Source organism: Neolamprologus multifasciatus, chromosome 15 (genome assembly GCF_963576455.1).
Source record: "Neolamprologus multifasciatus chromosome 15, fNeoMul1.2, whole genome shotgun sequence".
Classification (NCBI taxonomy): Eukaryota; Metazoa; Chordata; class Actinopteri; order Cichliformes; family Cichlidae; genus Neolamprologus; species Neolamprologus multifasciatus.
In genome coordinates, this window is record NC_140453.1 from 34,018,878 (window position 1) to 34,045,225 (window position 26,348).

Here is a 26,348-nt window from a genome sequence, read left to right on the forward strand (position 1 = left end):
CAAATTTTTTACTTTATTGAATAACACTGAAAATGCATTGACAAAAATTCTGCACAAAATATGTGCAATTCTAAAACTACATATCAAAACTACAGACTAAAAAAAATTATACAATTTCAGAAAATATACATTTCCCAGTCTATGCAAATATTTGTATCTCCATCAAAACCTGAAGTGCTGGCACGTGGATAAATAACACACTGCTGCTGAAACTCACTGAACTGCATTTATAAAAAAGACAAAAGGCAGTAAAATTCAGTTTAGTTGAATTTCAGGATCAACATGTGGAATTTCCTTAACATGTAAATCAAGCATTTTCTGTTTTGTTTTTGTTTGTTTTTTCCTTAAATGAGGTCAGATAACACAGGTGACCACTGGAGACACAAAAGGCTGACTGAACACCCCCTACATAGATGGCAGAAATAAGATTATAAAAAGATGAAAAGTACACTTTTAAACTTTAAGAAAAATACAATTTTCTAGACAAATACATTTACGTGTCAGGGACATCTAGAGAGCTTGATAGATGGGAGTTCTACATTACACTCTTGGTTAAGCACTGCTTTTTCTTTGGACTTTAATAAAGTGAATCTTTTCAAAACAAGGGATATCCAAATCTATGCCAGAGGATAAAATTTCTTTAGTAATCTATCACGTTTGGCATCTGAATGTTTTATCAAATTCATAACAACTTTTACAAACTTAATATACAGCTAGAAACATTCCTGTATCAAAACATTCAGGGAACTAGTATAGCTAGAAAATCCAACATCTGATGACTAGGCTATTTGGCCTCAGACTCTTCAAGTGCAGGAACACAAAACTGATCTGGGTCAGTTTGCTCTTGAATGTTGGATATCATCTATATCCAAGAGAAACAGTGAGATTTTAATCATGTAATCAAGCCAGGAAAAACAAACAAACTTTTTAAAATCTCAACTGCATGATCAGAATTAAGACAAATTGCACCAAAATGAGGGCCGACCTCACAGCAAAGCAGAACAGACTGGATGATAATAAAATCCTCGAATAATTACAAAAACAATAAAAAAAAATCTTAAAACAAGTTGGGCAGAACGGCTTAACCACTTAACATCCTCTTTTAAAAGAGCTAAACACAGATATTTAGTTTAAAATGATACAATTTACATCATGGATAACATTAGCATTAGTTAATGAAATAGACTGAAGCACTTGGAATTTTAAAAAAACGAAGAAAAAAAAGTTGAGGTTGAAGGTATTAATGGAGTAACGGTACAGCCAGTTAAAGGGATTTTTAAATTTATCTTTTAACACCACATCATTGCAGATCCAAGGTGAAAATGATATTATTGAAGTCCACAAATATTGCAGTTTTATAATCATAGAATATATTAAAAGAAACTGATTCTTTATTGCCTCTACTGAAAACGGCCCTTACAGTTTACGTCTCATTTCCTCGAGGGCTGAGTAAGTAGCACCAATGATCATCGCCCGTTGCTGTACCCTGGGAAAAACTGATTTAGAATGTCTTGCAGGGATTTGTTGACCGACATGGAGTAGTTCTTGCCCAGGTCGTGCCTGCAGGCCGGGCAGGTGTACACCTCTGCTTTGAAGGACCGCTGAAGGCATTCCTGAAGGAAAAAAGTAGAACAAGTTTTTGTTAAACAATAGCAGGTTTTGTTAAATAACAGTTTGTGATGCATTTATCAGAGGTGTTAGTAGATCAAAAAGATACTCTTAGCACCAAAGCAATCAATGCTATCACTGCAATACAATAAGTTTTCACAACATCACTCATTAAAAACATCCATATAGAGCCTTTCAACATTCTCAGCAATCCAGTTTCACCACCTTCACCATTCACAATACAGCAGGCGCCTGGGCTCTCCCCCATTATAATACCTCGCTCCATACAGCAAACAGCTGCACCTCCAGCCAGTCTGCCAAATTTCTAATGTTCAAAGACGACACCACCCTAATAAGGCTTTGATAAGGAGGAGTCTGAGAATCTAGTGACCTGGTGCAGAGAAAACAACCAGGAGCTCAAAGTAACTGTGGCGATAACGGGACTTCAGGAAGAATCCAGCCCATTAGGCCCCATCATCATGCATCGCTGCCAGTGGACACTTTCCTATTCTGGGAACAATTATCTCTCAGGACCTAGACACACGACCTAATCAGCTCCCTTATGAGGAAAGAAGCAGAGGATGTACCTCCTGTAGCAGCTGAAGAAATTCAACCTGCAATGGTGCTACAGGAGGTACCATTAGTGAATGAATCCATAAAATATCACAACTAGTGCAACAAACTTTGTGACCTCCATTACTAATAAATGCTTTGTATTCTGCTTTATTTGACACAACATTATTCTGTTAAGTAGTTTACTACTTGACAACTATGAGGACTACAAAAGTTAATGTGTAAAGGTTTAAAGCTAAAGTATCAAGAGCACCCCTGAAAGGCAAGGGCTAACATACTTCAGTCAGTCTGTTTGTTTTTTTTCCCCCATTACAAGGTGATGATGTCAGCCTGTTATGGAGTCACTGATATCGTTGGGCATCAAAATTGCAAAAATAAAGTGTGTAGTAAAGCAGTTGATATTACTCTACATGATTTCTTGGAATTTTTTCCAAGGTCAACTTTGACCTTGGACGCTAACAATAATGGTTAAGGTCAAATGATTAACCAACCTAGTTACTCATGTCTCCTAAAGGCCTAGTATATTGTTGTGAAGCTTGAAGATTTTGTATTACTGTGATAGAAAATTGAGATGAATATAAAATGTTTACTGATTTTCACATTTAAAAATGACCTTGACCCCATTTCTAGTAAAATTAAACCAGTTTTTTGCTGTTGCTGGTATCTACTATCACACAAAATTTAAACATGATCTCTACTACATACTACAGAATAAATATTACCAAGTGGTAAATTTATTAGAGCAACAACTCTAGATTTGGGATATTAGTAGTTTCTTACCCTGCAGACATTGTGTTGGCACTCTGTGGTGACGGGCTGATAGACCACTTCTTGGCAGCAAATGCAGAGGAAAACTTCTTCAACTTTGTTCAAGAATTTCTGTAGACAAAAAAAATAAATAAATAAAAATTAGATCAGTTTTATAGACAGTTTCAGTGGTTTTTGTTTTACGGAGGAACACAGGCTTCTTATTTCAAGTTGCATTTACTATGCACATAGGTTTGAAATTTGCAAGTGATTATACTGGCAAAGTACAGTGTGGTTTTAAAATGCAGCACTAAGAGGTTCCACCCAGCAGCCCACTGTCACACAAACCAATAATATTGGTAAAGTGAATAGTTTTTATAAAGCACTTTTCTACTTTGAGCATCAAAGCACATTCACCCATTCATACAAGCACTTTCCCAAATAGTAACTTCAGTAAATGTTTACCAAAAAACCCCAATAAAACACTATTAAAACATTGTAGTAACTTGAACAAATATTCTTACCGGTCCAAGTGACAGTGACTCCATGGCTTCATCCCACAGCTTCTTGTTTAGCTTGTCATTTTTGATGAGTGCCTTTTGCTCCTGGGACAGCTTGTACATCTCTACCTTGACTTTCTTAGGAGTTTTGGCTGGTGAGGTCTTTGAGGATTCTAAGAGAAACAAAGACATTTTCCATTAATAAGCAGCTTCTAGGATGCAATTTTAGTTAAGCTGCTACATAAAAACAATGTCAAATACATGAGCAATATCATGCCGATCCCTTTGAGGGATCATGTTTTTATATTTTCCAACTACAGAAAGCACAGTTCTGATATTACCAACTTCCACATAGACAAACAACATACCGCTGCCCTGAGATTTTCTCTTCCTTTTAGCCTTGCTGGGTGTCGCCTCCTCTTCCACTTCATTTTTGTTCTCTTTCTCTTTCTGATAGCCTGCAGGATACTGGAACAATAAAAATAGTTTATTAGTTTACACTACAACAATATGTAACAGTCAGCAGCAGCAGGTGGTAATTAATGAATTGAAAACATCTAAGATGTAATGTAGTTATTTATAAGGCTACATTAAGTGTATTACATTATACTTAATATTTTTAGTAATGCAGAAACTCATTTTCTCAACAAAATACAGAAGAACACAATGTTTATTTTATCCAGCACCATACCAAGTGCTAAAAAATATCCACCATCGCTGAAAAGAAACCAACAAAAAAACAAAATAAAAAAAAATATATTAAAAAAAAAAATTGTATGGCCAATATAATCTAATGATCTCTACCTGCATGGTGAGACCCAGCTTCTTGATACGTTCCTTGCCTTCTCTGGTCCATGGTGCTGGCTCGTCATCATCACGCTTCAGCAGATACCGCCAGACCAAGAAGCCTGATTTTCCTTTGTCTGGCCAGTACTTCACCACCTAAAGTAAGACAAAGATCTAAAGTAAAACTAAAATAGTTGCAATATTGTGAAATCACTGCACATTTTTTACCAAAGGCAAAAAAGAAATTCTAGTTTTCCTTCATACCTTATATATTCCATCATATCTGTTCCCTTCCTCGGGGCAGTATTTACTGTGTTTGCGTCCCTTGCAGCTGCGTACTACTCTAACCGGTTTGCCTGCCTTCCAGTTTTTGGCTTCTGCTCCATTTTTGTCATTGACAGGGACGTTGCAGTTGAGAGCCAGCGCCCTGATGAGGCCCAAAAACAGATGATTTACATATGCAAAGGAAGATCTAAGCAGACAACTTGAAAATTAACACCAGTAAGTTTTTATAGCCTTGTCATACCGGTTCATGTGTGTAAGTGTCTGATCGCATGATTGCTCCGCAGTCCTCTTGTTTCCAGACAGATCTCGCCCACCAGAGCCGGTGTAGGTGAACTCATTACCATCATCCTATAGTTTAAGAAGCACCAAAGATATTAAAAACACTAAACTTCACAAAGTTTCTCATCAGGCTATTGCATAAAATAAATACAGTGTTTTCAAATATGACTGCTAACACTTGAAAAGCAGTATTATTTGACACCATTTTGATCAAAACAAACAGCAAGCTGCAAGCTTCCCCCCGTAACATGTTCTCACTACTTTGATTTTCTTTAAAGAACATACAAAAACATACCACATCATCCTCATAGCCTCCTGCCAGGACCAGAGAATAGGCACCATCATTGCTCCTGCCATGAATTCCAGCTACATGAGGCCTATGAACACCAGATTCACTGACCTAAGGGTGGGAAATTAAACAGTTATTATTATTATACCATTATTATTCCAGGGTACAGGAATAAGTCATCACAAATGACGATAAGCCATGAAGTGAGGAAGGAAAGGAAAACAAACAAACAAAAACAACAACAACAAAAAAAACAAAACAGACCTGGACTCTGAACTTCCATAGGGAGCCGACAGGAATGCCAGGGATTGGGCCGTAGTGATTGGATGGAACAATGGTGCACTGTTTGGTTCGACCGACACAGGCCATACCCTAAAACAGGAGATAAGGCAAATCATTTATGATGTGTAATTGTCATTTCCATAATGAGAAAAAAAAAGCTGATAAGTTTAAGATTCATATTGTGTTAGCACTCACCTTGCCCCAGTCCCTTTGGCTCGAGGAGCTAGCAGAAGCCATCTTAGCTTTCTTCTTGCTCTCCTTCAGCTTCTCTCCAGCCAGCACAACCTCACTGACATCATTACGACAACCTGGGCAATACCTGTGAAATGTAAAGTAAAAGTTAAAGCCGAGCCTGACACACTGATGATCATTTTTCAAGTCTTCCATTCTAACATTTGATGATTTTGTGGCTCTGTTCAATTTTAAATGAATGCTGGATTTCTGAATCTACCTACCAGTCCTCATCCTCAGGGATGGTGGTGAGTGGAGGATTCAGACAGTAGGTGTGAAAGGCCATGTCGCATTCATCGCACAGCAGCTGTTTGTCAGGATCTTGCTTGATGCCGCAGATGTGGCAGTTACACCAGCGACAGTTCTTTTTGGGATCATCTTTACAGTGCTTGCACTCAGGTCCATTTGATCCTGAAGATTGCATTCATTTTGATTATGCATTTCATTTCATTCTGCAACATTCCTTAGTGAAAGGTTAAGTTCAGATTTCTAGATTATGACTACCGCTACACATCTTTGCAATTTTAAATGCAGTTTTTAAACCCACTTTTTAGTGGACTCTCAGATCCAGCAGGGGCGTCACTCAACGAGCCAGGCTCCTCAATTTTGTAGATTTCAGTGACGAACATGATGCGGCAGTCATTAAGAGAGTCACCAGCATCGCTACATTTTAAACAAAAAAACAAAGGAACCTGTTAGAATAGTCAAACAATATAATCTAACTTCCTCCTGCTTTCCATGTTGTCCAAGCTTAAACAGAAGGTAAAAGAAATTACAAACATGAGGATAACAGGAAGCTCCCGATACATGTACAAAAAGATTAGTTATATTTTAGGTCGTCATCAAGACTAAACCCGTTTGATATCAGATACAATAATCAGACGTAATGTTAATGAAAGCCATTTATCCTCCAAACAACCATACACACAGTTGGTTAAACTGTCAAAAATTGTTTCAGTGACATCCACTGATACCACAGCAGGAAATTAGCTTCTACACACCTGCTGCTGTGGCATTCAAAAACCAAACTATGAGATACTGTTACAACCGACCTTAAAGAAAATGTTTATCATCTACCACAGCCAGTGAAATGTTCTTATATGTGACAAGTCGTAACAGATGCTACAAAGCACAACAACTCCAACTTGTATGCAACGATGGCCTTACCCAAGGATAATCTTAGCATAGATCTCTCGCTGCGTGCGCGTCTCCCGCTTCCTCTGGATCTCAGCATCATACCAGTAGCCACGTTCCTTGGGCTCATCTGGGTTGTAGTTAAGCATGACAACCATTCCTGGCTCCAGCTGGTGCCACTGGTACACAGTACGAGCACGTGGCCGAACGTCCTTTGCAAGCAGCTGAATCACACCATTCTCTGCATAGCTGTGAAAGTAAAAACGATGAATGATTTTTGCAATTCAAAGACAAGCAGCGTTGCAGCATGGCCAAAACATAAAAAACACATGTCTGAATAGTAAGGACCAGTAGTCAATGCAGCAGGTTTGAACCAATACACCACTCACATGAATGTTCCCTCCAACACTAATGTGCTTGCCATCTAATAAACAAGAGCACCTTTCAATGAGGGCACATATCAACAGAGCAATGCCTCCCCTTTATATACATTTTACTTATTTAACAAATGGGAAAACTTGTTTCATTGTACATTCTCACTGAGCAAAATGTGAACTTAAAGTTCAGAGTCCATAAAAAAAATAAACAATTCTTCAATGTAACAACTGCATTGCTCGCAGTATCAAATTTAACCATCAGTTTTCATCTCCAGTGTGTTTGAGAAGAGCTTTTAAAGTAGCTTACATCGTGTCAATGTATTTGTTAGGATATTTAGCTGCATCTTCCAATTAACATTTTCACTGCTGCAACAAGTTGGTTTGTAGAATTACAACACCTGACCCACTAAAACCAAAATCAGAGCTCAAACTGCTGAATGTTGACCATTAGTACAGAAACTCTGCACTGTTCTGCTACATGACAAATACTGCGTTGATACAGTGATGTGATGGGGAAAAAAAAAAAAATTAGTTATTAGTACGAAAAATGATTCTTACTCTTCATATTTGACATGGTACAGTATATCCTCAGCTGGCTCTGCCTCTGCAGCCTCTTCTTTGGGCGTCTTTGTGGTCTTGGTAACGTTTACAATCTGGGCCTCAAACCATGCTCCCATGTTCAAGTCTCTTGCATCCACCAGCTCATTGATCTTCAGACACACACACAAAACAAGAGTTAGCAAACTTTTGACACTTTAAAACTGCAGTCACTTTTTCAGCATAATTCATAAAATGTTTTTTGACTATTGCCCACCCAAAACTGGTTTAAGTTCAGTACAAAGTGGCTCATTTGATGTCTTGTAAAAATGAAACCTTTGCACGCTGCCCTTTTCGAAGCTTGGTCAACAGAACTCATTCCACCCACTCCATGCACATGTCATCCAAACTGCCTACTTTTGTAGACAATTTGGAAGACCATCACAATCATCAGGGAAAGTGAAGACAGCAAATCCTAAACTGCGTCCAGAAGTCTCTTACTGATAAGATAAAGTAAAATATAATATTGCACGAATGCACAGAATGCATTTAAAAAAATTAATAAAATAAATACATATACACGCATACATATATATACACACACACACAATAAAAAAATAAAATAAACAGCTCGAACACTAACGTAAAGAAAAAGCAAAAAAGCAAAAGCAGTTTTCTTAGCGCCAAACTTTTCTAGATATTACCAGAAGGGAAACAATGTCTGAAACAGCGTGACCCCAACACTGAATTTAGCCTCAGTGTCCTAGTCAGGGAGCATGCATCTTGCCTCCTGCCTGCTCTCTCAGGTCAATTTTAAATCAGATGAGAATCTCAAGTAGCAACATGCATGTCTGTCACCCACTGTGTCCTGCCTGTGAGAAAAGGCGACTTCAATCAACGCCTGCCAGATTTTCCCCACATTCATTAGTTAAAACAGCTATACAAAGTGTAACTTTATATGCAGCACATAATGCATACACACGCACACAGTATCAACTGTACACAAAGTGCTAAAAAAAAAAAAAATCAATTACTTTGCAAAAAATAAAGAGAACCTTGGTATGTTTCCTGCATTTTTTTAAATTGTTTTGTCCAGGTCTGTGTGGTTTTTTTTGTTTTGTTTTTTTAAATGTAGGATTTTCTAGCCATGTTTGTTCCGTATTGTCTTTTTAGTATCTGTTGTTGAGCTTTATGTATTTTAAACAAACATCTGGAGTAGTCATTGCTTACACGACTTTTTCGGGCTACATATTCCCAATTTGTCTTATCCAATTTCTCTTTGCATTGTATTTTGGGTTTGTTTTTTCTTAATCCCTATCACTTTTTTTTTTTAAGATTGTAGCCAGAAATATTAACATCACAGTGGTAGCAGATCTACATTGTATCGCCACCCTACCACAGCTGGCGTAAACAGGAAGTAATACACATCACATTCAATGTGACCACAGTCTTTCGTGCATACCTTGTAAAGTCCAAATCCAGGGTCAATGAGTTCTGGGGAGTTTGTCTGTGCAGAGGTTCCCGCAGTCTGACCTTCTGTCTCGCCATGGGTCGAACTCTTGTCACACTCGCTCTGGGTTGAGCCGCAGCCAGAATCAGAGTCTGAGAGCTCTGCCTCTTTGTCCTTGCTCTTGACGACATCAACAGGGGGCAACTGCTGCCTAACAAGCAGCTGCACTATGTCATTTAGGCCTACGTTGTAATCAAATATAGTATGGCCATCTTCCATCTGATATAAACAGGAAAAAAAAAAATTGTAGATATCATTTATAGCATTTTACATTTTGTCTGTGACTAAATGCTAAAGCAGTGCTGACAACTGAGCTACAACCATCACTGAGATCATTTCAGCTACTGCACTAAAATGTAATAAAGTCATTTATTAACACCAACCATGCTGGCTCACCTGCTTGCCCCGGTAGAAGAGTCTCTGTCTCTCTGGCTCCACCTTGAAGATCTCCATGATTTTGAGACGCAGCTCGTCCACCTTGGTGAGTTTGGACAGGGAATCCACCCGATGGGTTTCCTTCCCATCCATTGTGCGCACTTGAATCCACATTGCAGCTGCCCTGTGTCAACAATCAAACACCACTCCCATTATAGCTAGTTATTTTCAATAGCACACTAATAACAAGTCTTTCCTGAAAGATTTCATTTCATCTTTTAATCCAGCAGTAGTACACACTCTATCATAGTACAAACAGAAATGTGAAATGTGAGAGGAGTGCCATGCTTGTTTTTTCTGCAGTGATAAGTTGAAGTTTAAATGAAAAACCAACACATATCTGCTAATCATTTGTATTTAAATGTATTTCATAGTGAATAGTAGTACATGGTCCATATTTGAGCTTTATCTAGAAAGATCTAAAGGTGTGAACCAAACTTTCGGTTTCACCATTCACTGGAGAAAAAAAAATGATGACAGTCATTTTCTCTGCTAGCTGCATTCATTAATAATGAATGTGTTTGCTCTAAACCAAATTGTTGATATGTGCATTTGTATAACATATCTGAAGACAAACAATTATCATCAACTTGAGCTTTATTCAGACAATAGCCAAACTGATATCAGCATATAACAGATATATTATATCAAGAAATATGTTATAAGATAAGGAACCAAAAATATGATTGGGCTCATTTTTGGAATCAATGCAACTACTTCATTTATCCAGCAGAGAGCGCCCGGAGACTATTTACATTGATCACAACTCTGTCTGCAGCACATGTAGCAGAATACAAACAGTGGAGCAGATGGTGCTGTTAAATTTGGCATTTTCTACATAGTAAGGATCTTATTCATTTGCTAAATACATTGCTGTAAAGTTAAACAATAACCCCACCATTTCCCCTTTTAAATATAACTATCATGTTCTGTGCATATATGGAAATTGCCATTCAGTATTTCCTTATCAGGACCATTGCCCCCTAAAATAAATAAATACGGCACACATATATATGCAGTATCACTTGTGCTTTAGATTACGCAAGTCATATAAAAAAAATTATAATTATTTCTAAATATTAAATGATTTTCTTAGTGTATGTTACGTTTTCGTTTGCTTTCACATTGCTGAATATTTTTTTCACGAGTTTATATGAAAACCAAATTCTCATCTAACTGAGAAAGTTTCAGTGATTCAGAATTTGCATCTTAAAAAGCTCTGTGTGGAAGATTGTCAAAACACTACATCTGCAAAATCCATCCCTAGGATTGGCTGTTTTTGTTTAGTGATCACAACAAGTTAAGACGAAACGGTCTCCAGCAGCAGAAATATGACCGTTTCCCCTCCCTACTCAGTGCATTGTACTGCTGTCAGCACTGTCACTTCAACAGAATATGAGAAAAGGGAGGGAACGGGCTGATTTAAATACAGTGCGGGAAACTGAGCTGTAGGCCACTCCCAGTTCTTTTAAAAGCACATCCGGACGCGAGGGAGCGCTAGCCAACAATGTGCCTTCGCTCCCTGACAATGAAACATACCTAAATACCAACTCGCATGTACTTTTAAACCGATTATTATAATACTACAGTGGCTTTTTACCCGTATATGTCGTCCTTTGTTGTTACAAAACAGCAAGGGGCCAGCTAAGCGGGGGTTGCGCGTTTACTTCAGCGCTCTCAGCTGAGATCCTGTTCGCTCTGCTGGCTCGAAATAAACCAGCCGCAGTCAACAAAACACAAGTCAAAACCTCGAAAACAAACTACTTGTTCCCATCCAAGGGGTACCATTTTGCCTGCGCAAATTAATACGTTTAAACGATGCTGACGAAAATGAGATTCACGTCACGCCACACCAATCCAGCCACACAGGAAAATAAACAGCCCGACGTTAGCTTATTTGTTTTTCTTAAAGAGAAGCAGTGAAGTTGCAAAGCTAACTCAGTTTACACATTTTTTTGCAGATTATGTTGATGTTCCGAATGATAACAAGTTAAAAGTTCACAAGTTCATCGCCCACCCATATCAGAGCTTAAAGCAAACCACGTTACAATTTATTTTACAGAGCTTTTAAATACTATATTAGCAAAGGGAAGCCAGAGTACAGTCAATAGCTCTAATACTGTCCCGAAGATTATCAGATTTGACTAATTTTGACGTTTACACTTGACTGGTTGAGTAACTTGGTGCAATGAGCCAAAAAGAAAGGAGGTAGGACTTTGCCAAGTTAGCTAACCTCAGTTTGCTAGCAACTGGGTGACTATATCAATGAGAACAATTTTTAAAAAGTAATTAAAAGACGCTGAAATTCACTTTACCTGTTTGTCCGTCCAAGCAAAAACAAGAAATTTACTTTTGAGGAAAAACGTGCACGTTTTCCCCAATTAACTCCTTAGAAGGGATGGCACGACCAATTCTATGCCTTGGTGGAGATTGATCAATGAGTTATTCTTCAAGACTTTGATATCCCGCCTGCTCTCGCACTTCAGGTTCACCATTGGCTACTTTCCTCTAACCACATCGTGTCCATTGGGTAACAGAGCTGTCAATCTGGAATGTGACTGGAGCTTATCATCAGCGCGCGAAACGACAATCTCGTGAGTACAACTGCCCTCCGAGTATTTATCGCGAGATTATTCGGCGCCATGTAAAACCGGTATCCCGGAGAGACAGATGGTGCTTCTGGTAAACAACTTCACTGATAGAGCTTTTTGATTGTGTCGGAACTATCACGGCTTCGTATTTGTGTTTAGAAAGAGTTTCCAGTCTTCAAACTAATCAACTAAATGCATTGAACCTTTTGGTGGACTTTAATAAGCAGACCACCCGTTAGACTCTTATGATTCAGTTTAATTAATGATGTGCAATTAAGATACCTCCCCCTCATTTTGGCGGGAGCCGAAAGTTAATGAGACCAACTCAGTTCAAGCGCCTGATAGCATGGAAAATGACAAGTGTATGTGGGAGGAATATGTGCTTTTGCGCACACATGAGGCATGCTGTTTGTTTGCCTTTGAACTTGACACGTAAATAGCCTCCACTGTGCAATAAACTCCGTCCTAAAGCAAGGTTTATGTTTGTTCAGTATGGAGTAATGCGTTTGAGGTCACCTTCTGACCAACTGATCTGTGTTTAAGGCCATGACCTCAATCTTTAATAGTCAATTAAAAGTATTTATTTTAATATTTCAAGATTATTTATTTTTCCTAGTTCCCGTTAAGGCACGATTTATTGCCTAACCCAAATCTCTCTTTATACTTTAAATAAATGAGATGAAAAAAATGCAGTGCTGACAAATATCTTTATTACCACATATTAGATATTTCTATTTAAAAAAATAAGCACTATGTGCAGGTTGAAAAATAAACTACAATACATGTGAAATATAAATAAATTACAGTCAGTAGCGGGCATAATTATTTCTATCCATCAAGTTTCTTCTACTTAATGAGTTCAGGGTTGTAGGGGGATGAGGCTATCACAAGGCAAAGGCTGGGTACATCCTGGACAGGCTGCCAGTCTGACACAGAGTCTTACATTTATACATACAGACAATTTAGAATCATAAAGCCCAACCCACGCGTTTTTGGACTGTGGGAGGAAACCAGAGTACTTGGTGAGAACCTACGCAACCACATTCAAACTTCACACAGAGAAGGGCCCACTATGCTAGGGGAAAGGGGGGAGGGGGGATTTTTTTAAGAACAAAGGGTGGTAAGTGAAGCAAACCATAAGGAAAACAATACAACCAGCAGAACAAGTAAACAACACGAGCAAAGCAACTGAAACTATACATGGAAAAAAAACAGAAAGCAGAAGTTAACACAACTGGAACCAGTTCCTCCTTTGAATGTGATAAAAACAAGAAAATTGACTACTTTGAAGATTCTTTATTTTGACGGATGTTTTAAAAATCTAAGATGCGCTGCCACAAGAGCCAGAAATGTGAAAAGTTAGATATACACCAGCATATAAAGCTGAAGTTTTACTTGCACTTTGTGATAACGACAGTCAGTTAAAAGCCAACTGCTCTAAAAGAAGCAGATAAAATCTTTCATTTAAGAGGTCAGAATGTTACCCTACTTACTACCCTAGTTCTTGAATTGACTGTTGTCACAGGTGTTTTAAACTTTCTCTTATAGCTCATTTCTGTTCTGCATTTGCACCCATTCCCTCTTCAGCAACATTGCGCTGCCACCAGCTGCTGGTTTCAGTGGGATGTTGCACTGCTATAGCAACCACTATTGACACAGTTTGAGAATCTATGGAATGGATCAGTATGATTACAGGGAGGAAAAATCTTTTTTTTAAATAATATTTTAAAATAATGTCAACAAACTTTTCTACCCTTTTTAAATCAAATTTAGTCTATATACCTACAGTGGTGTCAAAAGTGTTTCCCCTCTTCCTGATTTAATATTTTTTGTATGTTTGTCATGTTTCAGATCTTGAAACATTTAAATATTAGACAAAGATAACATGAGTAAACACAAAATGCACTTTCTAAAAGAAGATGTTTATTATTAGGGAGCGAAACCAAATCTACATGGACCTGTGTGAAAAAGTGATTGTCCCCTAAACCTAGTAACTGGTTGGGCCACCCTTAGTAGCAACAACTGCATCAAGTGTTTGCAGTAATTGGCAAGGAAACCTTTACAGTGCTATAGAGGGATTTTGGCCCACTAATCTTTGCGAAATTGTTGTAATTCAACCATACTGGAGCAGGAACTGCCTTTTTAAGGTCGTGCCACAGCATCTCAATCAAGTCAGGACTTTGCCTAGGCCACTCCAAAGCCATATAGAGGTGGACTTGCTGGTGCGTTTTGGATAATTGTCCTGCTTCAGAACCCAAGTGCGCTTAGGCTTGAGGTCACAAAAAGATGGCTGGACATTCTGCTTCAGGATGATTTAGTAGATGGCAGAATTCTTGGTTTCATTTATCACAGCAAATCTTCCAGACCCTGAGTCAGCAAAACAGCCTAAAACCATATTTTACTGTTGCTATGATATTCCTTTTCATAAATGCTGTGTTGCTTTTAGACAGATGTAATGGGACACAGACCTTCCAAAATCTTTAACTTTTGCCTCATCAGTCCACAGAGTATTTTCCCAAAAGTCTTGGGGATCATCGAGATATTTTCTGGCAAAAGTTCCTTTTGCTCTGCAGAGGTATCTTCTTGGAACTTTGCCATGCAGGCCATTTTTGCCCAGTCTCTTTCTTATGGTGGAGTCATGAACTCTGACCATAACTGAGGTAAGCGAGGCCTGATGTTCTCTGGATGTTGTTCTGTGGTCTTTTGTCAACTCTTGGACGAGTCGTCACTCAATCCAACAGATGAGCTCTTGGGGTAATTTTGGTTGGCCACCCACTCCCACTAATGGCGATCCTATTTAAGTGGTTTTCTGATTGAGAACAGGTATGGCAGTAATCAGGCCTGGGTTTGGCAGGAGAAATTGAACTCAGCTTTTCAAAGTTATGATACACCACACTTATTCCCCTGAATAATAAAAACCTCGATTTAGGAACTTCATTTTGTCTCTATTTGTGTTTAAATTTGATGATCTGAAACATTTAAGTGTGACAAACACGCTTCTAGAAAGACTTTGTGAACCAGGTCATTAGATTAGTTTTAGAGTAAATATTATTCATGGTATTTGATCGTTTTTCATTGTAATAATTTCCATTTTACAAATGTTTAGTTCATTAAATAAACCCATGCTGACCAACTTTTGAAAATAATCACTTAAAAATCTTCAGAAGCTGCTTACTATATCACGTATGAGAAGCACAGAGAGACTACCACAGTGTCCCATGAAATGAAGGGCTTTTTTTCTTTCAGATTATTTGAGTGTCTTAGAATTTAATTTTAATAAACGAAATGAGCATTTTTTTAAAAACTTTTTTTCACTTCTTAATCGTTCATGAACATCTCTCTGTCTTCTGCACAGTCCCCACTCTTGGGAGAGGAAATGAAGGAATAATGTTTTTCCCTTTCCTCTAAAGTCCCCTTACAAAGGGTCTTCCCCTTACACTGGTGGTGCAGCTGCAACTCCCAGGACTGAATGTGTATGACTCCATAAACACGTAGCAGAGTTCATGTTGAGAAAGTCCATCCCAGTATTGTAAACGGTTGCACACTAAGAGGAAAAGCACTGAGGAATGGCCATTCAGTTGTATGGTGTCTCCGGTGCAGTGGATCCTGGACAAAGCTGCTTGGCTGGCACTGAGCAGCACTCAGAGCTCAGGGAGGATGATAGGAAGTGTACACGGCAAGCCAAGTCATCCAGGAAATCCTTTTGTAACTTTGCTATTGCTTGAGAAAGCACAACAGGCAGCGACTGCACACATTGAAGGATGGAGTCCAGTTTCTCTTCCAGAGCCACAATCCTACTGTCCAGCTCACCACTTCGATGCTGCAGCTCTGATACCAGATCGTACATCATGTTCTGAGTCTGAAATCATCACCGACATGCTGAGGTCACTTTCAAGTATCAGGAGATAAGCAAGTCAGGGTTTCTCACTGTTTAGATTATTATAAAAGCCATAAAATGCAGAAAAGGTAATGAAAAAGAGGCAAATTTTGGTTCATACTGGATAAAAATTACAATTCCTTGTGTCAAATTACTCTCAGCATCAGTCAGAGGGTAAAATTTCCAATTATATATTAGTAAAACTGAGGCAAATAAAAACATTTTTATTAGAAAATAACAAAAATAGTGCACAAACCTTTGCAAGATCAGCAACTGTATTGGCCTGGTCAGTTAATTTCCTTTGCTCCATTTTCACTCGTCGCAGTCTAAAGTTGTAAACCAAAACCATAGTCACACTTGTGCTACAATAATATAAATGCAACGTGCAGTAAATCCTAATTCACATAATCCAGAGCTACAAATTAAACTGTAACAGCATTTACTGAAACCCCTGATGGTGGCATAATGATACCTACTGGTGAATGGCTTGCAAGAATTTACGCTGATGGTGGCGTACTCTGGCATGGTCAATCTTCTTCACCAGCTTTGTGTTTTTGTAAATGAGCCATGTCTCTCTCAACACATTTGCTGCTGTGTTCTTAATCTGTGGAAGACAAAGTATGTCAATGGAAAGGCAAAACAGAAATGTAGAGACATAAATGAAGCTTAAGTCAAACAGAAACTAAAATGAGCCTGAGTACTATTGGAAAGTCTTGAGCAATCCCTCATTTTTTTTTATGTTTTTCTGTGAAAACCTGCACGGAAATGCAGTGTATAAAGAATAAACAGAGTTTGTACATTTCTAATGACCTGAAAAGTCAACATTTAGTATGACAATGCTAATTCTACAACAGAGATTAAACTGGCTTTAGGCAAACTTTCTCACATCTTCTTTGAGACTATTGACTATTTGAGAATATTTCTCCAGGCCTCTTGACAGACTTTTAAACCTCTCCTTTAGGCTGAGGTTGGCTGCTTTTTGTTATCAAGATGATCCCACACTGTTTCAATAATGTTGAGGTCCAGGCTCTGAGGAGGCCCAAGTATGACATTGTTCCACTTCTATTGTTCACTTTTTTTAGTGCATTTGTATTGTGTTTGGGATCATTGTCATGCTGAAAAATGAATCAGATGCTTTCCAGATAGTACCAAAATCGGATGGTACTTTTCTGCCTTTCATAATTCAATCAGTTTTAACAAGACTGGTATTTTTGAAAACTGAGATTTTCCGTTTTCATTTAAAAAAATAATCCCGTCCACACGTAAAGGCAGAAATTAAGGAAAATGCTGCTAGGAACATGCCAAAGCAACAGGTGGCGATATATTCCTAACCGTGCAGAAATGTTGGCCAATCAGAAGTCTAGAAGCCTCGGTGGGAAATAGTAAACAAAGCTGGGGCATAGAAGCAGAACCGAGTTGTATGTGTGGAGGGACAGTAACTGTGTGTGTATATGTAAGCATTTAAACACTGCAGAGAGTAAAATTAACAGTAACAGTATTGTAGAAATTCATTTCACTGAAACAATAACGTGGCGCACAGTGTGACGTCAAAAAATGCGCACACCTTTGACGCTGCGTTTTCTGCGTTTTCTGCGTTTTTCTCGTCCACACGTAAATGCAAAAATGGAGTTTTCAAAAATATCCGTTTTCAGTGACCAAAAACGCCGTTTACGTGTGGACGAAAGGTGCAAACGCATAGAAAAATCTGTGTTTTCAAAAAAATACCCGGGTACGTGTGGACGTAACCTAAATCAAAAATTTCAAATTTGGGTTAATCACTCCATAAAATCTGTTTCCACTGATTTTCAGTCCAGTTCTTGTTAAATTTGTTACACTTCAGTCTTTTCTCCTCATTTCTCTTCCTCAAGAAAGACTTATACGGGTAGCTGCAATTAACCCCCCTTCTACTGAGATCATTTCTGATGAGGCTTCACTTAAAAGTAGATGATTAGCTGAAAGGCAAGATGAATATCACCTGAGCTCTTTCCTAGAGTTTTGCCCTATTTCTTAAGGACATTGCTTTGAGATACATTTCATCTGCTAGTTTTGTTTTTTAGGCCTATCACTTGTTCGTTTGTTACCCCAAAAACTTAAGTTCACACTTCATACCATGCTAAGACATGACAAATTTTCAGTAATCGCCTTGTTGGGATTGTTGGGAATCACCTCATTGGAGCAACTTTTTAAAAAAAATCAAATTGGAAGAAATTGAGAGTGGCTCAAGACTTTTGCGCAGTAGTGTATATGGTTAAAAAAAGAGAAAGTGCTGTTACTTTTAAGACTGATCATGTAGTCTTAATATTAAAAATAAAGTCCAATCACTGCATGTGTAAGAACACACCTTTTTGTAGATTTGGGTATCCATCATAAAGTTGTGGACATGTTTCTCAGCTCTGGTGAGTTCTGATTTTCTTGCGACAACAGCCACGACTAAGGCTGTACAACCTGCTCCCTGATGAGGAGAAGAGCAGTGTTAGCATGACTGTGTTATTAGTTATTAGTTAGCTAGTATAAAAACCACACCAATCATTCACGTAGGCCAGGATTTTAAAGGATTTTTAAACAGATATTTAATTGGGGTTATTCAGAAAAAAAATCACTGTGAGTGATTTGCATATCTGCCTCTTCTCTACATGTGCACTGTGTTGGTATAAAACTCACCATAATTCCAGTTAACAGGCAAACCCCTTTTCCACAGTAGGTGTGAGGGACCATGTCCCCATAGCCGATGGACAGGAAGGTAATGGAGATGAGCCACATTGCTCCAAGGAAAGTGCTGGTTACTTCCTGTGCATCGTGATACCTATTTAAACATGACACCTGTCTGTAAAAGCAGTTTATGTTAAAGCTGGAGAGACTACCCTTGATTTAAGTTTCTTTCATTTTTATCCAGCATTTGTTTAACACTGAAAATCTTCTTGATGATTTTTAAGTAACACATTTATTTTTTTCAAAAACCTTTAAGATACCTTTCACAAACACGCACTGTCCACGCAGCAATGATCCAACAGGACACACTGAAGACTAGCAGCACTGTGCCAGGACAGATGGTCATTAGGGTCTTCATGACAAAACGAGTGTCAAAGTTGATCTTATTGAGCGCACCGATGCTGCGAGAGGAAGCGTCTGTGAACAGCTTGCTGTGGAGCAGCATGACCCGGCCAATCAGGTAGAGGCGAAGGAACATCGGCACAGAGAGGATGATGTCTACGTCGGCGTACGCCACCGATGCTGCATAGCTGAAGGCCACTTGAGTCGTCCAGGTGAACACGTATTTCCCTGGGATTGGATGAATGGCACAGATGAGGAGCTCCAACACGATGAAGACAAGTCGCTCAAAAGTCATTGCTATCCTCCAATCGTCTGCCCCGTTGTCCACCATGAAGAGCTGTTGAAGAAAAGCAGCAACATTTCTAGACAGTGAATATGAAAGCACAATGAGTGATGAACTCGTTTTGTTGGAATTAGAGTTTTTTGTTTTGCTTTCTTAATTTGGATAATTCTGGAGAGATGAAAATGAATGTTTTATCTTCTGGTGTTTCTCAAAGAGACAATTTTAAATATATTTTGGGGGATATTTTAACTTTTATCGTTATAGGATAGTGGAGAGAAGAGCTTAGATAAAGACGCGTAGTAAATGGCCTCAGGGCAGATTTCAGGTATGTGGGTTGTCTGCTCAACCCCTTGAGCTAAACCATAGGTGTCAAACTCTGGCCCGCGAAGCCATACCAAATTACTATTAGAGCTGGCCTACTGGTATTATACAGCTAATATATATATTGTTTAGTATTAAGCTTTGCTTGTTCCATATTCAGCTTTTCAGCAAAACGTGTTTGAGTCCATAAGAAAAGATTCATTCTTATATCTGGAGGAATAAATATATTTCAATAAATATTAACATTAGCCCGCGACTTTGTTCCAGTTTTGAATTTTGGCCCACTGTGTATTTGAGTTTGACACCCCTGAGCTAAACCAATGCTCCAATTTAGGGGTTTTTAAGACTAGTTTCCTTACTTCACGTGAATTATCTGATTATGGTTTGTTTCTTCATACCTGGATTTCCCTTGCATGGTACATCACAATGAGTCCCAGCAGAATAGCAGTAGAAAGGCTGATCAGGCCTTTTAGAACATATGAATACATGGATTCCTGTAAATGGTAGAGACAATGACACAAAACTATTAAACTAATAAAAAGAAGACCATCTGTGAGTAAAACTGTTTAGTGGGCCCCTATACTTTTAATGGCACTATGTTGACGTCGCTTTCATTTGTTTGTTGAAACGCACTTATTTGGAGACACTAGTGTTTCTGCTCTGAGTGTACCTTGGTGTAAAATCCCCTTGACAGCTCCGTCTCGATGACCATGACAATAATGCCAAACATCCCACAGACCAAGGCGTAGTCGCTCAGTTGTTTGCGCTTCCCAAACAGAGCTCTCCTCTGACCCAGCCTGTAGCTGATGTCCTTGGTCTTCTTCGGTGGTGTGCTACCTTCCTCGCCGTTGGTCTTACTGGAGTCTTCTCGGATGACTTTGGAAAAGGCGTCCTCCAGGATGGCACTGTGAAGAAGCTGGATTGGCTGCTGGCCTGAAGGAAGATCTGAAAAACTAGATCTCAAAGTGCCGTGGCTGCTCAGGGGTCGGACTGCATCCCCGTTAAGTATGCCACTGCTTTGTAAGGCTTCGGGAGGCGGAGGAGTGTGTTTAGGAAGGGAGACTTTAGACCCCTGAGAGACTGTCTGCAAAATAAAATAAGACTGTCAACAACAAGCATGTAATATATCTGAAAGCATGTTACAATGTATGGTTCAGTTAGAATTGGCATGGTATGGAAACACACAGGTTACCTAAACCAGCGGTCCCCAACCTTTTTTGCGCCACGGACCGGTTTATGCCTGACAATATTTTCACGGACCGGCCTTTAAGGTGTAAGGTGGATAAATACAACAAAATAAAACTAGTACCGGTACCGGTAGATTTATTCATAACACACGTGAAAAGACCCAGGAAAACCGAGTTAACGATAAAAACGATAACAAAATAACGCTGAAAACCGATAAAAACCCTGAAAACCATACATTTCACACCTGAGCTTCAACTCTCGCGGCCCGGTACCAAACGAGTCACGGACCGGTACCGGTCCGAGGCCCGGGGGTTGGGGACCACTGACCTAAACCTACTTTTGATGGTTCCAATTTAAGTATGAAAACTAAACATTTAAAGCAGCCGAATCAAAACATGCACCTGACTTTGTCGCTGTCTTGTTTTCTCATCCATTAAATCTTGAATCTCTAGGGAACTATACTGACTGATGGAGAAAGATGTGACACTTTTGTTGCCGACTGGTGTAGACGATCTTTTTATCTGGCTTGTCAGGTGGTCGTGAGGGAGGTGGTGGCACTTGAAGATGGTGGACGGATCTCCAGATGTTTGATCGCCTGCGATCAGGCAGTGGAACTCTTGCTTTCGCTGTTGCTGAACTAACAGCGGCTCTTTACCGAAAAGGTCTCTCCAGTTGACATCTGCACCAGCAGCAGGATGAGGCTGCTTTTGGAGTTTTTGTTTACACTCGACTGAGTCTAGAGGAATGTTGAACAAATTTGTTGCTTGGCTGCTGTCTTTCAGTTTATAATGATTGCAGGGCTGTTCTTTTCGACCTTCTTGGTTAGTGCACTGAGGCATGAAATGATCTTTGAGACGGTTTGTTGCAGGATTCAAAAGCTCACTTTGGTTTGTTTGCTGTGGTAAAACCTGGCAAGTAGTTGAAATGTGGCTGCTGGGAGAGAAAGGCTGAATATGTGGTGAACATAAAAGGCTTCTCTTAGCTGTTACCCGGGGAAGGCAGTCTTGGACCATGTCCTGTTTTGACTGTGGCTGAAAACTAGAGGCATCAGGACCGGGACATCCACATCTGTCATTGTGGTTTGGATGTCCAACACTGGTGCCTGCTCTTTCTGCTGAGGGCGAATCATCTCCTGCATTGCCAACGTGGCCACAAAGGAGCAGCCAATCCTCATCGCTTAGCTGCGATAAGGTTAGGTTTTGAGTTTTGAGTGGCGACATCTGGGCTGAACCTCTCGGAGGGCCGAGTCCATTGCATGTTTCACGGGGTGAAGATGAGACACAGCACTGACTTTTCTCCTGTGGGGTCAAAGGTGTCTCAACCGAGGTTCCTCTGTATGGATCATGCTTCCCCTCAGGGGTCTTTATGGGAGGGGATGGGCATCCTGAGGTACAATGCTCATGGTCACCTTCGTGGAAGACTTCACCTGTTGAGTCAAGGCGCCGCGTTGCATTGGTGGGTTTAACCAGAATCAGCCTCATGGCATCAATGCAGGGCTGAAATGACACCATACACTGATCATTTTTGAAATGTCACCAAGAAATGAAACAAAGATCCTGAAATATAACTGAAAACATTTACACTGATCACTTTGCTTTATTTATTTATTTTCCCCCACAAAGTTCAAGAAGTGGTGAAAAGACTCAGCTGCAGAAGGAGTTTGCACATATTTGCTTTGCTGTGTAGAAATACTGTGCTAGGGCCATACGTACATTCATTATTGATTATGCAGGAAGACAGATATGATGGATGTATGGGTGGATGGACAGATGAACAGGGATATTTCAATGTGAACATGATTTGAATGTTGCAAGTGGTCAGACTTACTTATACAGTCATGTTAACTAATTACCCCCTTACTGCTTGCATAGCAATTGGAAAGTAAGTCACAGAAAGATGCTTTTAATCAAATCCAGTTAATTAACTCATCAGTAAGTGTGAGCACCTCTATAAAAGCAGATGTTTTGGCAGGTTGTTGGTGTGGAGTATTCAGGTGTGTGTTGACAGAACATTGTGCCAAAGGTCAGACTGCGCAATGCTCAGAGGAACTGCACAAAACCCCAAGTGCTAACATCTCAGACTCTACAGGCCTCAGTTAGCATGTTAAATGTTACAGCAGAGGTGTCAGACATCGTGCTTGGGGGCTAGAATCAGCCTTGCAATGACTTCAATCTGGTCCACTGGATGGCTTTGGAAAATCAAAAATGTACGTTTTATAAATACAGGACAGTCTGGGTAGGGATGAACTAAAAATATTTTTGTAATTTTACAATTTTATCATGTAGGAAAACTGAGATGTACTGTTGAAAATGCACTTCTTTATCTTATATTAAACATGTCAGGGATAAGATGTGTAGTTAAACGTCTTTACACCAACAGAAAGTGAAAGTTTCTCTCATCCGGCCCACTTAAGATCAAAGTGGGCTGTATGTGGGCCTCAGTGTAAAATGAGTTTGACAGTTTCCCTGCGTTAGAGTGCACAATTAGAAAAAACTGAACAAGCGTAGCTTTTTTGAAAGTTTCAGACTTCTGGAGAAATGTCTTCTGGACAGACGAGACCAAAGTAGACATGTTTAGCCATAATGTACGGCACCACAATTGGAGACAAACAAATACAGCATACCAACACAAACACCTCACACCAACTGTCAAACATGCTGGTGGAGGGGTGACAAACGTGACAAATTCTGTCTCACAGAAACGGCATCGTTCAGAAGACGGTGATCACAAGCACAGCAGCAAATCTACAAAAAATAAAAGAATCAAGATTTTGCAATGCATCGGTCAATATCCAGACCTCAACCCAACTGAAATGCTGTCAAGGGATCTTAAGAGAACACCGTGAAAACAAATGAAGGCAAACCTCAATGAAGTGACTCAACAATGTAAAGAATTATGGGTTTACAATTCCTCCACAGCGATGTGAGAGACTCATAAATGATTACTTCAAATTATTTCAGCTGAAGGTGGTTCTGCACTACAAAATATACAACCACGGAGAACTAACTAAAGCTGTCAAATTAATGTGGCAAGTTTCACATTGTATACGACTGAGTGGTTGTGAAAAATTACAGCATAGTAATACTAGAGTAAGGTGTAAATAATCAATCCTGAAGTACCATAGGCTACTTAACTTTCCACAAACAAAGAAATCGATACCAACTGACTCTAGAAATAAGATGTTTCACAACTCTTCTGTCATTTAGGAATCTTTAGCTTTAATGAGGCCGTTTGTTCAGCATGAAAGGAAAAAAAGTTCATCAAAAATAAATCTTCAAATTCAGTCTAATAGATTTTTTTTAACTTATTGCTTTTTAAAGTAATTATTCAAGGCAATCTGACACTAGATTAAAAAAAAACATGTTCAGTCACAGGTTTGTGTTTTTTCTAAGATTCTGTCACAAGCAGATGTGAACCCCCGCTCATGTTTATTTACTGCGCATCAACATCAGAAAGCCTCAGATAATAATACTGAGCAGACTCACACACTGCATTACACTATAGCTATATAACTACAGATATAGATTCGGAGTTACATTAGTATCTTTAAAGGTTTGGTTTTCTCTTTTTTCGTCCTTTTACAGGGTTGAATTTTAGTTGTAGAAAAAGTTAGACCATTTTGAATTTTTTAAGGATATGATTTTGTTGATTAATTGAATAAAATCTAAATTCACAATACAAAAATGTGCATATCCATCCAGCCAACTATCAATCAACAGACTCAATCAAATGGTAGACCCTTAAATAAACCTCTGAATATATAATAAATAGTCACTTATAAACAAAAGGCATCTGCAACAGCCTACCTTTACCTCCTTTATGACTTCAGCCAGTCATTTCCAGGAGAGCACAAGTGCTCCTTACCGTCTTCTTCCATACGTTACTTTTTTCTAGACTTGAAGAAGCAGGTTACAGATGGAAAGTGCTCCTGATTTGCAGAACACAAGTGTTAAGAAGAAAAGGAGCAGTCAGAGTGGGTGTTGGACACGGCTTCCCTCCTCCCGGTACAAACACTCGATAAAGGAGCTTTAGAGACGCTTTCCTTTGAAAGTAATGATTAGAATTCAACACGAAGAAAGGAAAGGGCAGCAGCAGCTGGCCTGGTAAAGGGTTGCCAAGCAAATGGACACAGAGTGGGAGGGTGCAGCAACAGGTTAGAGAAAAAAATCTGGAACATCAGACCGGCGTGTTAAGGCGGAACATCACACATATAGCTCAAAGACATTAAATGGGAGTGGGCTGCTGGGTTGACAGGGGAAAACAAAAAGGAAATTGTAGCTTTCAATGCAGAGCGGAATATAAAAGGTCAGTTGAAGTTGTCATTGAAGCTCTTTGGTTCAAAGGCCTTCGCACGTTCTCTTATCTCGTCCACCAGAAGAGCCTGCAGAACAAAAGTGCCCATTTTTAAATCTGGTTCTGAATCAATCGAGCTAGCGAGGGCGACGTCTCATCAATGGGGCACGAGAAGATCTAAGAAATGAAACTGAGCGAGCAATTTTATAATAAAAGTATATTTATATACATGTGGAGATGTGTAACGTCCAAATTTACTTGGCAGGAGTGGTGTTGCTTTCTGACCTTGTTCCTCTCCGGTGTTTCTTATAGACATTGATATTGTATTTGTATGTATCCTATTATGTTTGTATTTAGAAATAAAAACCTGCAAAGTTTTGATAATTCTCAATGTGAAGAATTTGCCATTTATAAGCACACACAACATTGCCCAAAACATTTATTTATTACAGTCTGTGGGAGAGCTATGTGCGAAAATCCCATTCCCCCAATGTAAATACGCATTATAGTTTATATAATACTTATATTTAGGTAGCTTCAGCTCTGTTTTATCTGCGCTTACTGTCCATCCACATGGCATCAGACAAACTCTGGCCTGCTGCCTCAGCAGCTCAGCGTGAATGTTGCTGTGTTGGAGAAAACCTTTGTGACCGCAGGAGCGCTGCTTGCTGTCACAGGCCAAATAAATGGCCGCCACAGTCACCTGAAAGCAACAACTGATACATGGACACAGTTGCAAGTCTTTTCTCCCTTCCCGAGTTCTTATTTTTTTCCATATTTGTCAAACTTAAGATTTTAATATTAGACAAAGATAACCTGAGTACATTCAAAGTGCAGTCTTTAAATGATGATTTCATTTAAGGGTAAGAAGGTTATCCAAACCTACCTAAGGTAATTTCCCCTAAACTTAATAACTGGTTGTGCCATCTTCAGCAGCAAGAAATCCAATCAAGTGATTGGCAATGAACCATTCACATCACTGTGGAGGAATTTTGGCCCACTCATCTTTGCAGAATTGTTTAAATTCAGGCACATTAGACGATTTCCAACCATGAAAATCTTCCATGGTCTTTTATGGTCTTGCCAAAGCGCTTCCGTCTGATTCAAGTCACCACCACCATGGTGATTTTATGTTCTTTTTTAGAAAATGCTGTGTTAGCTTTATGTCAGA

At 39.2% G+C, this 26,348-nt stretch overlaps 2 protein-coding genes across 3 annotated transcripts; both read right to left on the reverse strand.

Annotated features, from left to right (window-relative positions):
- Window positions 1–138: 138 nt before the first annotated feature.
- On the reverse strand, window positions 139–12,030 carry uhrf1 (ubiquitin-like with PHD and ring finger domains 1). Of its 2 annotated transcripts, none has more exons than XM_085132619.1 (17): window positions 11,889–12,030; window positions 9,535–9,697; window positions 9,091–9,357; window positions 7,650–7,801; window positions 6,748–6,963; window positions 6,128–6,243; window positions 5,805–5,991; window positions 5,545–5,668; window positions 5,332–5,439; window positions 5,074–5,178; window positions 4,741–4,847; window positions 4,479–4,641; window positions 4,233–4,370; window positions 3,797–3,896; window positions 3,453–3,601; window positions 2,962–3,060; window positions 139–1,613 (listed from the first exon to the last, which is right to left on the reverse strand). In XM_085132619.1, the coding sequence occupies exons 2-17, from the start codon at window positions 9,685–9,687 to the stop codon at window positions 1,467–1,469; spliced, it is 2,331 nt and encodes a 776-aa protein (XP_084988745.1). In that variant the 5' UTR covers window positions 9,688–9,697; window positions 11,889–12,030; the 3' UTR covers window positions 139–1,466. The 2 variants fall into 2 exon arrangements, with proteins under 2 accessions (XP_084988745.1, XP_084988744.1); XM_085132618.1 differs by lacking the exon at window positions 11,889–12,030 and having other exon boundaries at window positions 139–862; window positions 1,421–1,613.
- Window positions 12,031–12,080: 50 nt separating this feature from the next.
- On the reverse strand, window positions 12,081–22,871 carry kcnn1b (potassium intermediate/small conductance calcium-activated channel, subfamily N, member 1b). The gene is made up of 9 exons (XM_085132628.1): window positions 21,286–22,871; window positions 20,367–20,780; window positions 20,095–20,190; window positions 19,011–19,429; window positions 18,703–18,844; window positions 18,383–18,493; window positions 16,518–16,645; window positions 16,298–16,367; window positions 12,081–16,023 (listed from the first exon to the last, which is right to left on the reverse strand). Exons 1-9 carry the CDS (start codon window positions 22,393–22,395, stop codon window positions 15,739–15,741), a joined length of 2,775 nt encoding a protein of 924 aa, XP_084988754.1. The 5' UTR covers window positions 22,396–22,871; the 3' UTR covers window positions 12,081–15,738.
- Window positions 22,872–26,348: the final 3,477 nt, after the last annotated feature.